This window comes from Triturus cristatus, chromosome 4_1, assembly GCF_964204655.1.
Source record: "Triturus cristatus chromosome 4_1, aTriCri1.1, whole genome shotgun sequence".
NCBI lineage: Eukaryota > Metazoa > Chordata > Amphibia > Caudata > Salamandridae > Triturus > Triturus cristatus.
Window position 1 is genome coordinate 60,938,696 of NC_140585.1, and position 12,626 is coordinate 60,951,321.

General features: G+C 45.5%; 1 protein-coding gene and 1 pseudogene across 2 annotated transcripts in view; both read right to left on the reverse strand.

Moving 5' to 3' along the window:
• The window catches only part of LOC146839509 (uncharacterized), a 343,610-nt pseudogene that overhangs the window by 294,018 nt on the left and 36,966 nt on the right, over positions 1-12,626 (reverse strand). The window lies entirely within an intron of this gene.
• LOC146839511 (uncharacterized) overlaps positions 7,141-12,626 on the reverse strand; it is a 42,571-nt gene continuing 37,085 nt past the window's right edge. The window contains exon 3 of the mRNA XM_085651570.1: positions 7,141-11,332. Coding sequence (XP_085507696.1) covers positions 9,371-10,396 — 1,026 coding nt within the window. The 5' untranslated portion in view covers positions 10,397-11,332 and the 3' untranslated portion in view covers positions 7,141-9,370. The remainder of the gene's footprint in view (positions 11,333-12,626) is intronic.

Genomic DNA, 12,626 nt, shown 5'->3' on the forward strand with positions numbered 1-12,626 from the left:
ATGAGAAGAGCCTGCCATGGGTGTATAACTGTCACAGTTGACTGCAGTGATAGGGGAACTGAAGATGAGAGAGCCTTAATTGAGAGAGACTGTTGCACAGAGAAAATGAAACTGCAACAAAAGAAAAAGTGCCAGGAAAGAAGCGGTGAGACAGAGGAAACAAGAGCTGAGATAGCTGTAACTATGGGACACAGTTGTGCAAAGAAGAAAACGCTGCTCAGAGTTGGTGACCAGAAAAGACAGCAGTTGACAGAAAAATAACTGGATTGAAACAGTATTTATTGAGCGAGACTGCTGTACAGAAGAATAAAAGTATCTTCCCAGCTCAGCAGTTTAAGAGTTTCCCCACAACAGTTGTAATGCCTTTGTGATTACAATTCATGCACTGCTTGAAAGATTGCTTGAATTAATTCGAAGATAGCAGCTTAGGAAGTGAGCCTCGGTTCCTCTTTGTGGTCATTGCACCCCACTACACTTTGCACTGAAATATTTACAACAGGAAAACGTGTGTCAATCAACTGGACTTCCCGCTCGTTTTATTTACACTGGTGTTCCTTATCTTTTAAAAATGTTTTTTTCTACATTGTACTGTAAAGAAATAGGTGCTTTGAATTACTAATGTGGCTTCTCGGAGTAGTGCTGCAGAATTGGCTATCATTTGTTTTGGTATAAAGCAATTTTGGACTCCTTCTTCTAGGACCTCCTTTCTGGCAACACTCTGAATTTGCCAAACTGAAGCTAGCCCATCCTCTTCTAATTTTTTGACTTTTGATATAATTGGCATTCTACCCCCTTACATCATGACTTATGCAGAGCAGATCCACCACTCCTTCCACATTGTCACTTTAGTCCATTGCAGAGTCCCATTCCTAGACCAACTTAGCTCTGCAACCCATATGTCCTAAAATATAATCAATCAATAAATCAGGGGTTGGTAAAGCGAGCTACTCACCCGTGAGGGTCTCAAGGCGCTGGGGGGGGGGAAAGAAGGGCTGCTCCGGTCAGTCAAAAAGCCAGGTCTTGAGAGCCCGCCTGAAGGTGTGCATGGTTGGAGCGTCTCATTTCTACTGGGAGAGTGTTCCATGTAGTGGCTGTGGTGTAGGAGAAGGCTCTCCCTCCAGCTCTGCTTCTGTGGATGCGGGGGACCTCTGCCAAAGCAAGGTCGGCTGAGCGGAGGTTCCTCTTGGGTGCGAGGAAACTTATTCGGTTGTTGAGGTATTTGGGTCCGATGTTGTTGAGGGATTTGTAGGCGTGTGTGAGTAGTTTGTAGGTGACCCTCTTTTCGACGGGGAGCTAGTGGAGTTCTCGCAGGTGTAGGGTCATATGTTCGTGGCGTGGTATCCCCAGGATGAACCTGGCGGCCGCATTTTGCATGATTTGGAGTTTGCGTAGTAGGGATTTGTTGATTCCGGCATAGAGGGTGTTGCCGTAGTCGAGCCTGCATGTGATCAGTGCGTGAGTGACGGTCTTTCTGCAGTCTGGGGGGATCCACTTGAAGGTTTTTCGTAGGATCCGGAGGCAGTTGAAACTGGCGGAGGAGATAGCGTTTATTTGGCGGTTCATGGAGAGCGAGGAGTCGAGGATTATGCCGAGGTTCCGAGCGTGGTCTGTAGGGGTGGGTGGGGCCCCGAGAGCGGGAGGCCACCAGGAGTTGCTCCAGGCGGAGGGGCAGGGTCCGAAGATTAGAACCTAGGTCTTCTCGGAGTTGAGTTTAAGGCAGCGGTCCTTCATCCAGGTGGCCACGTTTCTCATTCCTTCTTGGAAGCCGAGTCTAGTGTCTTCTGGGCTCTTGGTGAGGGAGAGGATGAGCTGGGTGTCGTCAGCGTAGGATATGATGCTGAGCCCGTGCTGCCTGACTATGGCAGTGATGGGTGTCATGTAGATGTTGAATAGAGTCAGGCTCAAAGAAGATCCTTGGGGAACTCCGCAGATGATGTCGGTGGGATCGGAGAGGAGGGGGGGGGGGAGCATGACCCTCTGTGTTCTTCCGGAGAGGAAGGATCGGATCCAGTTGACGGCATTCCCCTGAATTCCCGCGTTGTGGAGCCTGACGGTTAGTGTGCGGTGTGAGACGATGTTGAAAGCTGCGTAGAGGTCCAGGAGGATGAGGACTGCGGTGTGGCCCTGGTCAGGCAGCATGCGGATGTCGTCGGTGGTGGCGAGCAGGGCGGTCTCGGTGCTGTAGTTGCTGCGGAAACCGGATTGGGAGAGGTCCAGGATGCAGTTCTCTTCGATGAAGGTGGTCAGTTGGGCGTTCACGAGTCTTTCTGTGACTTTGGCAGCGAAAGGGAGGAGGGAGATGGGTTGGTAGTTCTTGAGGTCAGTCGGGTCAGCCGATGGTTTTTTGAGGAGGGGCTTCACTTCCGCGCGTTTCCAGTCCATGGGGCAGGTGCCGGAGGCTAGGGAGGAGGTGATGGTGCGGGCTAGTTCGGAGGTGATGGTGCGGGCTAGTTCGGAGGTGATGGTGCGGGCTAGTTCGGGGGCGATGGCCCTGGAGGCTCTGTGGAAGATGTGCGGGGGGCACGGTCCGTAGGGGCTCCTGAGTGCGTTTTCTTCATGGTGGTGGAGATAAGTTCGATGGATGCGGGGTCCCAGGTGGTGATGGTTGGTGTGTCGGTGGTGGTGGGTGGAGGGGTGAAGGCATCTGTTGGCTCACCGAAGTTGTCGTGGAGGGTCATGATCTTCCGGTGGAAGTAGGAGCTGAGCTTGTTACAGAGATCTTGGGAGAGTGTGATGTTGGTGGCTTCGCATGAGGGTTTGGTGAACTGCTTGACGATGTTGAAAAGTTCCCTTGTGTTGGATGCGTTGGTGTCGATTTTTTCCCTGATGAAGGTTCTTTTGGTGTCCCTTATCAGATGGTGGTAGTTTTTAATGGCGATCTTGTGGTCGGGGTGGGCTTCAGTGGTCTTCTGGTTCCACCACATTTTTTTGAGGCGTCTGCAGGTGCGTCTGGCTTCTAGGAGTTTGGTGGTGAACCAGGCAGCCTTAGGAGGGTGTTTTGTGGTGGTTTGCCGGAGAGGTGCTAGCTTGTGGGCGCACTTGGCGATCCACACGTGTAGTTCCTTGGCTGCAGCGTTGGTGTCGGTGGTGGCCGAGGGGGGGTCGTGGAGGAGGGTGGAGGTAAGAAGTTCTTCGGTGATCTTACTCCAGTTCCGTCGAGGCGGGCGCGGGGTTGGTTTGGGTGCAGTGCTGGATGTACAAGTGAAGTGGATGCAGTGGTGGTCTGTCCAGGAGGGCCGGTGGTGTGGGTGAACCGGATGTTTGACCCTTCCGCGAAGATGGGGTCCAGTGTGTGTCCTGCAATGTGGGTGGGTGTGCATACCAGTTGATTAAGTCCCAGGTTGGAAAGATTCTCGAGGAGCGCGTTGGCATCGGGGTACTGGTGGTTCTCGAGGTGGAAATTTAGATCTCCGAGCAGGATGTAGTCCGTGGAGGTGATGGTGTGGGATGCGGCGATTTCTGTGATGGTGGTAGTGGGCTGGGCGCGAGGTCCTGTTGGTCTGTAGATGAGCGTGCCCCGTAGCGTAGTCCTGGGGTTGGTATGGATCTGGAAGTGGAGGTGTTCTAAGTTGGGGAGAGTGCTGTTTGGGCTGGAGGTGGAGAGTTGGAGGGAGGTTTTGTGTGCGATGGCGAGGCCTTCCCCCCGGGCGGTTGGGGCGGTCTTTCCTCTGGAGCTTGTAGCCGTGGCGATGTCAGGTCCGGAGGTGGCGTTAGTCCAGGTTTCAGTGAAGAAGGCGACGTCAGGAGCGAGTGTGTCGAGCATGTCCCATATCTCTACGGCGTGGCGGTGAAGGGATCGCACGCTGAGAAGGATGCAGTTAATGGTGTCGGGGGGTTTGGTGGCAGGTGGTATTTTGATGACTGTAGCCGTGACGTCTATGGAGAAGGAGCTCCGGCAGTGAACGCACGAGAAGGCTCCTTGTGTGTTGTCGGGCGAGGCTCGTACGTAGGACGCGAGGTGCCTGGGTTTGAGTGCGAGGAGGCTAGCGAAGGTGTAGCGGTGGAGGCCTGGGGAACCAGGGTTCCTGGCGCTGGATGCGGTCCAGGCACGGACGGGCACAGACAGGCTTGCCTTAAGCGCACCTTCGGCGGGTCAGAAACGCTCCCGCTGCGCGTGTCCACTGCGCAACTGCGCAGCGGTGGCCGTTATGAAGGGGAGGGGGGCGGGATTGAGGAGGAGGCGGGCTGGAGTCTGGAGGGGGCGGGGCTAAGGGGAATGGAGCGACAGGGATCGAGGGCAGGAGGCGATAAGGCGCTACGGCACTAGGAATGAAAATGAGGCAGTACCTGTAAAGAAAAGAAAACCACAAATACAGAAACACAAGTCACAACACAGCGCTGGTCAGAAGCGCGAAATCTCAAGAGCTCAGAACCTGTGGCAGAGTCGGGCGCGAGGCTCGAACTCTGCTGCTGGGGCTGCTGTGGGCGGGAAGCTACTGGCGGAGCTGCCGGGGAGAGTGCTGCCTCGACCGAGGTCAGGTTAGCACACATAATGTGGTGCCGTCTGCATCAAGCATGGTATCCTCCGTTTATTGGGAGAAGCAAAGAAATGAGCAGGAAAAAGGAATGGGCAGAATGCAGATTCAAAGCATATCCGTTTGTATGTCAATGCTGGGAGAAAATGTGTACCAGATAGGGAATCATACATGTATTTGTGAAATACTTATTAATCCAAGGGTTATTTGGAGCTGTATTACAAATGCTTAGTACCCAACTCACTAGTACACATACTCTGGTCCCTTTATTTTCCTTAGGGGTCTTATTTTTAATAACAGCTTAGATTTACTTCTGCTCCCATTCAGCAATCCTGGTATTGCTAACTGTCTTTTGAGTATTCGGTTTATGTGATTGGTTTTCACAAAGTGCTGGTAGTAACTACTGCTGCATGCCTGCCAGATAGGAACTGTAATTATTAAGAGCAATTTGGAGAAACCACATATGTGTGTAAAAGAACAGCAGAGCAGCTTTCAAAAGTGCACACAAAGAAGAATGTAATATCTTAAATTTTTCAACACAGTAGGTTAATTCAATTTACTTAAAAAATGTAAGTAGGGAAATGTCCCTCCTAAAGGTGGAGGACAGCATGTCTGAGATGCAGATTATTTTATGGTAGTCATTTTGAACCGCGCTTATTTTTTTCCAGCTTAGTATTTCTCTACCTCCCTAATTAAATTAAGTTGAACATCTCACTATTATATAAGCCGGGGCTTTTGCAGTTGCAACATCTTTTAAATACAAGCATGTAAATAAAACAGCTTGTGCTTTTAATATAAAAATTATGGTACCCGCACAAACATTTTCCCTATTTTCACACTTGCATGGTGTGTAAATCTTGTGTCTGCTAACGAAGTTTCAAAAACAGTTTGTTACTATTTTTTCTTCTGAGAATGGTGATAGTGGAGCTGGCGAGTCGCATCTGTTAAAGGCTTGTTTAAATCGAGAATCAGGAAGAAAAATATCACCCTTACTCTACATTCATTAGCAAACCATCAAGAGCGCTTCTCCCGTCAGCAGGAGATTCGTTTGTTTTGCGCGCCCCTTAAGGCCCCCTGCGCGGTAAAAATCGGCAGCAAACAGGATCCCAGGAAGAAGGTGGACACTATGACGCCGCAGTCGGCAGCAAACAGATAGGATCCTAGGTAGAAGGTGGACGCTATGATGCCACAGCCGGCAGAAAGCGTATAGCGACACAATGGTTTTACATACGTCTTTATGCAGCCGAAGAAGGCTGCACACTACTTCTACACATAATCTGATTCAACAGCACTGCCTCGGAGGGCGGCACACTGCTTTTATACAACCTTTGATGCAACAGTACAGCCTTACAGAATGGCACACTGGTTTTGCACAAAACCTGACACAATGTTGAAAACTTCCAACCAAGGTCTCTAAGGAAAAATACATTGGAGAATTTTGGAAGTTGGTGAGAAGAATCTATCACTATTCCCCTCTGTTTGAACAGAGGTCAGAACCGCTTGAACCCTCACAACAATGACTGACATACCTGGGGCGGTTGGTGTACGTACATCAGACCATCAGTCCTACTTATGGTAAGCATTCTGACCTACTTACTTCTCTTCAGGAACGTTATATAAAGACTGGCTGTCTCAAACAGAAAAAAAACTAGGAAAAAAGGACCCAGACTCCCTTGTAGAAAGCTTTCAGTGTATCAAGTACATTATTTATTGGTATTACAAAAAGCAAAAGCAAACTCTCAGTTTAGGAGTAAAACAAAAAAAGTCTGTTTGGCACCAGTGTGAAACATGGCAGCCACTCAGCAAACTTTAGGTGCCTTTAGAGGAGCTCCTGTTGCTCCTCTGAAGAAACAGGGATAGGCAGGTTGGTGGAGATAGCTAAATATGGTGGGAGGTAGTCCAACGGGGTAGGGGAAGTTGTTGTGACTGCTCCTCTGGCAGACCGTGGACCACTCCTGTCAAACTATAAAGGTAAGGTACAGTCTTCAAATGTAACCGCAAATAGAAAAATCACTAAAGAAAGACGGGCTGGAGTCAGGGTGTGGTGGACAGGGCACTCTATCAAAAATGCAACAAAGCATTATACCAGCCAAACCACCGGTCCTCCCACCAGCCCTGATTATAGTTGGACAGACTGTCAGCCTTTCATATGAATTCCCACTGGGTCTGTCGATGGAGAACTTCTGAGTGAGAAAGGGCTCTCGAATAAAACCCAACAGACATTATTAGATAAAGCAGAGCTTTAGAAGAACCTTAAAAATTGTATTTGACAAATTCATGTTTAAATCCCTTGTGTGGCACACGGCTTTCAAGTACTCAACATCCTGTGGTATTTTTATAGATTATTAACAAGAGTAGTACCAGGATACAGACATATATTTAGCTTTCCTAAACAAATCGGGTATTGATTGGGTAGAAACAACTGAATTATGTTCCCAAAACAGGAGTGAAGCCCTGATCTCAGTATTACAGGTAGCACTTCTCTCTTCATTAACACAGAAGGAGAGGTAGTAATATCTCGAGCAGAAAAACAACTCTCACTCTGAGAGAAGGCATACTGGCGAGAATAGTCCCCTATGATTCCACCTGCGCCAGACTCCCTGCTGAAAGCAGTCATGCTAGTGAGATTTGACCCCTTTATTGCCAAATAAACCAGGCTCGTTGCTGACATCACAAATTATCTTTATAGTTTAGGGAATAAATCAGATTTAAGATCTCCTATGCAATCAGCAGTCAAATACCATGAATTCAAATACATTTGTTGTTTTATTACATATCTAAAAACATAAATATCTTATTAATATGTAAAATCTAGTCATCATTGTGTACATTTCCTAGCCTCATGATTGTTCTTGCTGTATCATAATTTAGTTCATGTTAATGGTTAAAGTAAATTGAGTTTGATCCTGGTACACATCTCTGTAGTGTGTTTTTTAAAGGCTCTTGGAGTTCCATACATGTGTGGTGTTTGGATGTTTGGTTATGTATCATTATTACAGATTTATAAAGTATTGGGTTTCATATTTCCTATGCTACTAATGGCCGTACAAACCACTGGTTCCTAAATATAAATTGTCCAGTTTAGAACTGGTTGCTGTTAACGTGAAAGTAAAGTGAGTTTAACCCTGGAGCAAACCCCTGCAGTGTGTTATGTATAAGGATGGGAGTGTTGAAGAGCAGTCTTGTTGCTGTTCCTCACTGGCTGGGAGGTGGTGGTCGTGATGGTCGGCAGCAGGAAGAACTTCCCGGATTCAGCACTTTGTTAAAATGAACACGGTGGAAAGCATTCGTTTCTACTATCTTTGGCTACTGAAGATGTATCCTTTCTTCTGATGTGCATATTATATCAGTGAACTCCTTCCTCTAGGCAAGGCTGGGCTATGAGAACACTGTATATTTGGCAGCTCCAGTAACACAAAAGCACGTTACAGATGATTCAGAATGCTACGATCGATCTTATTTGTGGTCGGAGGACGTCCCAACTGCATCACAAAGTTTCACTGTTTGCTTACAAGGCAGCACATACTTTTTATGTCCATTCATTCACCGGCAAACAAGGGTTTCTTTATGCTTGTAAATGCAAACCTGAATATAATTTGTGTCAAAACTGAGTATCTTTTGTGTTCCTCTACTTCTGAATCCATATTTTCTTTCCAGTGCCAACGTTGAAGAAATGTAAAGCAGGGAGTCAATAGTTCTGGAATCTAAGAGCTAGAATTCTTTACTGCTCAAGATTCAATCTTTACTTAACCATAAAGCTTTCAGAAACATATTAAGAACTAAAGTTTTGTTCAGCTCTCTCCCCGATCAATACTTTTGCCATCATGCACGGATTCTGTACTTTCACCAGTTAGGAGTTGGTTGGTTGATTCTCTGTAAATAAGGTCTCAAATATATGCATATACAATTAATCTGACCGTGAATCATTTACATAGTCAGTGGTGAGCCAGCATATTTCCCAAGGATCCAGCTTGATATTGGACACCTCTGGGGAAGTGCTACTATGGTGGGTACATTAACAGATGCATGTGATGATTGATATGAGCATAATTTCTCCTGCGTCTGGGCTTCAGAGGTAAATGATGTGCACTGCAAGCATTATCTCTCACAGTTACAGGTCACAATTTCCTACTTTGACTTCTTGTGCCTTTGGACGTTGTTCTCTAGCAGCTGTCATTGAACCAGTTATGCACAAAATGACCAAACAGCAAAATCAGCTAGAAATATTCTCCAGTCTGTGCTTGTAAAACTTATTCAAGTGTGTTGTGTTTATAGGTTGTATCACTAATCCCTATAATTAGCTGAAAATCCTTCCCACAACACTTCCAAATCCACTACAATGGTATGGTTTCTTCCCTGTTTGAGTTTGTGTAGTGCACTTGAATGGCTTTTCCCCTAAGTGGGTTCGCTGATGATTTCTTAATTTTGAAGGGGCACTAATACTACTTCCACATTCACTGCAGTGATAGGGTTTTCACCTGTGTGTGTTCGTTGAGGTCTTTGTATTTCTGATAATTGACTAAAGCACTTAACACACTCACTGCGCTTGAAAGTTTTTTCCCCTGTGTGTTTTCGCTGATGATTCCTTAATTTTGAGGAACGACTAAAACTATTTCCACATTCATTGCAATCAGATGGTTTTTCCCCTGTGTGTGTTCGCTGATGTCTCTGCAGAATTGATAACAGACTAAAGCTCTTCATACATTCACGGCACTGTAATGGCTTTTCCCCTGTGTGTGTTCGCTGATGACTTCTGAGATTTGAGGAATCACTAAACCTACTTCCACATTCATTTCAATGGTATGGTTTCTCCCCAGTGTTTGTTCAAATATGTTTGTGTAGGTTTTTCGTAGGTCCAATAACCGACTGAAGTTCTTCACACATTCACTGCAATGCTATGGTTTTTCTCCTGTGTGTGTTCTCTGATGTCTTCGAAGACTTGATAACACACTGAATGTCTTCACACATTTATTGCAATAGTATGGTTTTTCCCCAGTGTGTGTTCGCTGATGTCCTTGTAGGTGTGATAACCGACTGAAGCTCTTCACACATTCACTGCACTGTAATCGCTTTTCCCCTGTGTGTGTTTGCTGATGACTCCTGAGATTTGAGGAATCACTAAAGCTACTTCCACATTCACTGCAATAGTATGGCTTTTCCCCAGTATGTGTTCGCTGATGTCCTTGTAGGTGTGTTAACTGACTGAAGCTCTTCACACATTCAGTGCAATGGTATGGTTTTACCCCTGTGTGTGTTCGCTGATGAATCCTGAGATTAGAGGAATCACTAAAACTACTTCCACAATCATTGCAATAGTATGGTTTTTCCCCAGTATGTGTTCGCTGATGTCCTTGTAGGTGTGTTAACTGACTGAAGCTCTTCACACATTCATTGCAATGGTATGGTTTTTCCCCAGTATGTGTTCGCTGATGTGTTTGGAGTTGTGATAACACACTAAAGCTCTTCACACATTCAGTGCAATGGTATGGTTTTTCCCCAGTATGCGTTCGCTGATGTGTTTGGAGTTGTGATAACAGACTAAAGCTCTTCACACATTCATTGCAATGGTATGGTTTTTCCCCAGTATGTGTTCGCTGATGTGTTTGGAGTTGTGATAACAGACTAAAGCTCTTCACACATTCGTTGCAATGGTATGGTTTTTCCCCAGTATGTGTTCGCTGATGTTTTTGTAGATTTGATAACTGACTGAAGCTCTTCACACATTCGCTGCAATGGTATGGTTTTTCTCCTGTGTGTGTTCTCTGATGGCTTTTAAGGTTTGATAACTGACTGAATGCCTTCACACATTCAGTGCAATGGTATGGTTGTTCTCCAGTGTGTGTTCGCTGATGTCTTTGGAGTTGTGATAACTGACTGAAGCTCTTCCCACATTCGGTGCAATGGTACGGTTTTTCCTCCATTTGTGTTCGCTGATGATCTTTTAGGAGTGCTAACTGACTAAAGTTCTTCACACATTCACTGCAATTGCACGCTGCTTCTCCTGTGTGTGTTTGCTGATGGCTCTTTACTAGTGATGACAAACTAAAGCTCTTGCTGCATGTGTATGATTCTTCTTTCTTAGTTATTGTCTCTGGGTCGGGTTTATATTTGTCTGCATCCCATGACTGCGTTTCCTGAGGAGCTAACTTGGTTGATAAAGCACCTGTGTTATTGACACATTCCCTGTATGTGTGTGGTATTTTGGATGGTTGATTTCAGATTTCACAATGAAATACAAAAGTCACCAACTACATATATTATTATAGTGGCAGGTAAAGCTTCTTTGTAGGTGGTTATGTCCTTAGATTGGGGAATGGTTTTGCATGTTTACGGGTAAAGATTAGTCTTCCTTCAGGTCGATGCAAATTGGGACAGTCTGTTGTAGATCAGAAACCCTCTCTTTCCTTTACCCTTCAGTTGTCTGGCTCCACTCCTTTGTGCTTTTCTCTTGCTCCTGTGGTTTGGCCGAAAAGTTTACAATACACCTAGCGTGCTGAATGGTGGTCTGCCGTCATTACAGGAAGCAGAGCAATGCTGTATCCACCTCATACCGAACACATGATCAAAGCTGGTGGTGGAGGCCTGTTTATACAGGAAGTGGTGTGTCAGTGTTGTTGTCTTAATTTTCTAGAGGTCATTTCTTAGTCCTGTCGCGTGGAGGTGCACAGCTAAGACTCTTACATCCACTGAATTGCTCTGGATTGCCTCTTCCAGGATCTAGCAGTTTATATTCAGGTTCCTCAGTCTCTGCAGATATTTTCCTGAATACTGGAACTCATTTTCTCTAACCACTTTTTTTCAGATTTGCACGATTACTGTCATGTTTCACGATCATTTGTGCATTCAAGGCTGGTTTCCTATTGGATGTAAAGAGATTTAAAATCACTAAATGGAAATGTAAGAGAATGTGAATACAAAATATTTAACTAGTTGTAAAAGACATCTCTTCTTTACCATTTATGAAAGTTACCAAGAGATATTGCACCATACACAGATATTTAACTAAATGTTCTGTTGAACATGTCACATTTTACTTAATTCAGAAAAGGAGGTGATTGTCCAGTGTTCACACAGTAACTTAGTTCAGAAAGAGTACACATGGAGTGCCCACTCACTAGAGGTACAGCTTTACGAAGACGCACATGGCTAAGATTTCATTTAAACAAGGAGGGATTGTGTAAAAAGAGATGGATCAGGATGTGCTGCTGTCACTTTAGTTTCAGGAATTGTATGACAGCAGTAACCCTTTCAAGACTACATGACAAAGAAAACTCTTCAGGAAGTATATTATAAAGGTAACGCTCCAGGAAGTATATAATAAAGGTAACGCTCCAGGAAGTATATAATAAAGGAAACGCTGTAGGACATATATAATAAAGGTAACGCTCAAGGAAGTATACAATAATAGTAACGCTCCAGGAAGTATATAACAAATGTAGCTCCATTCACACTCTTCTTGACAGTACTTTCCAGTTTACACTGGAGCAGCTGAAGTTCCAACTCTTATCTTTACTTTTATGTTTGTTAAGTTATCTTTGCCACATTCCTAGGGATGGTTAAAGCAGTTGTTGGAAGATTGCAGCATTTATTATAGAGATTCCATCACAACCAGTAAAATACCTGCAATATCTCTGCTGCCAAAACCTGTCTGCTTTTTGTCTTTTTATACCTTACCAGGGTATCTGACTTAATGTCTTCTGTTTGGTGCCAGCATGCTTCTCGGTGGGTGGATGGAGCATTGGCAGAGTCTGACAAGATGTCCATTGCTTTCAGGTGAGTGCAGCATTTACACCTTTGGGAATTTCTTAAAATCAGCTTTACCTTACTCCCTGTTCATCATCTTCCATACTCCCTTATGTCTGCATACTCGCTCAGCAGAGTTCATTGACAGCTAAAGCATGGGAGTGACTCGATGAACACAGCAGACATCAGGTAATGATCTGATGGACAAACGCCATGGTTGGCAGTAGAAGGATCAAAAGCGTCTTTAGAGAAGCTCGCCCGGGGCATACAAACGGAGGAAGTGCACAGGTAGCTACTTATGAGGTACAAACAGAGGTGGCGAACATGTTGGTACATGCTCCATTTTGGGTCTGTTTCAGGCTTTTACTGGGCTGGGAATTGGTGTGCACTGTATCTTAATCCTGCGGC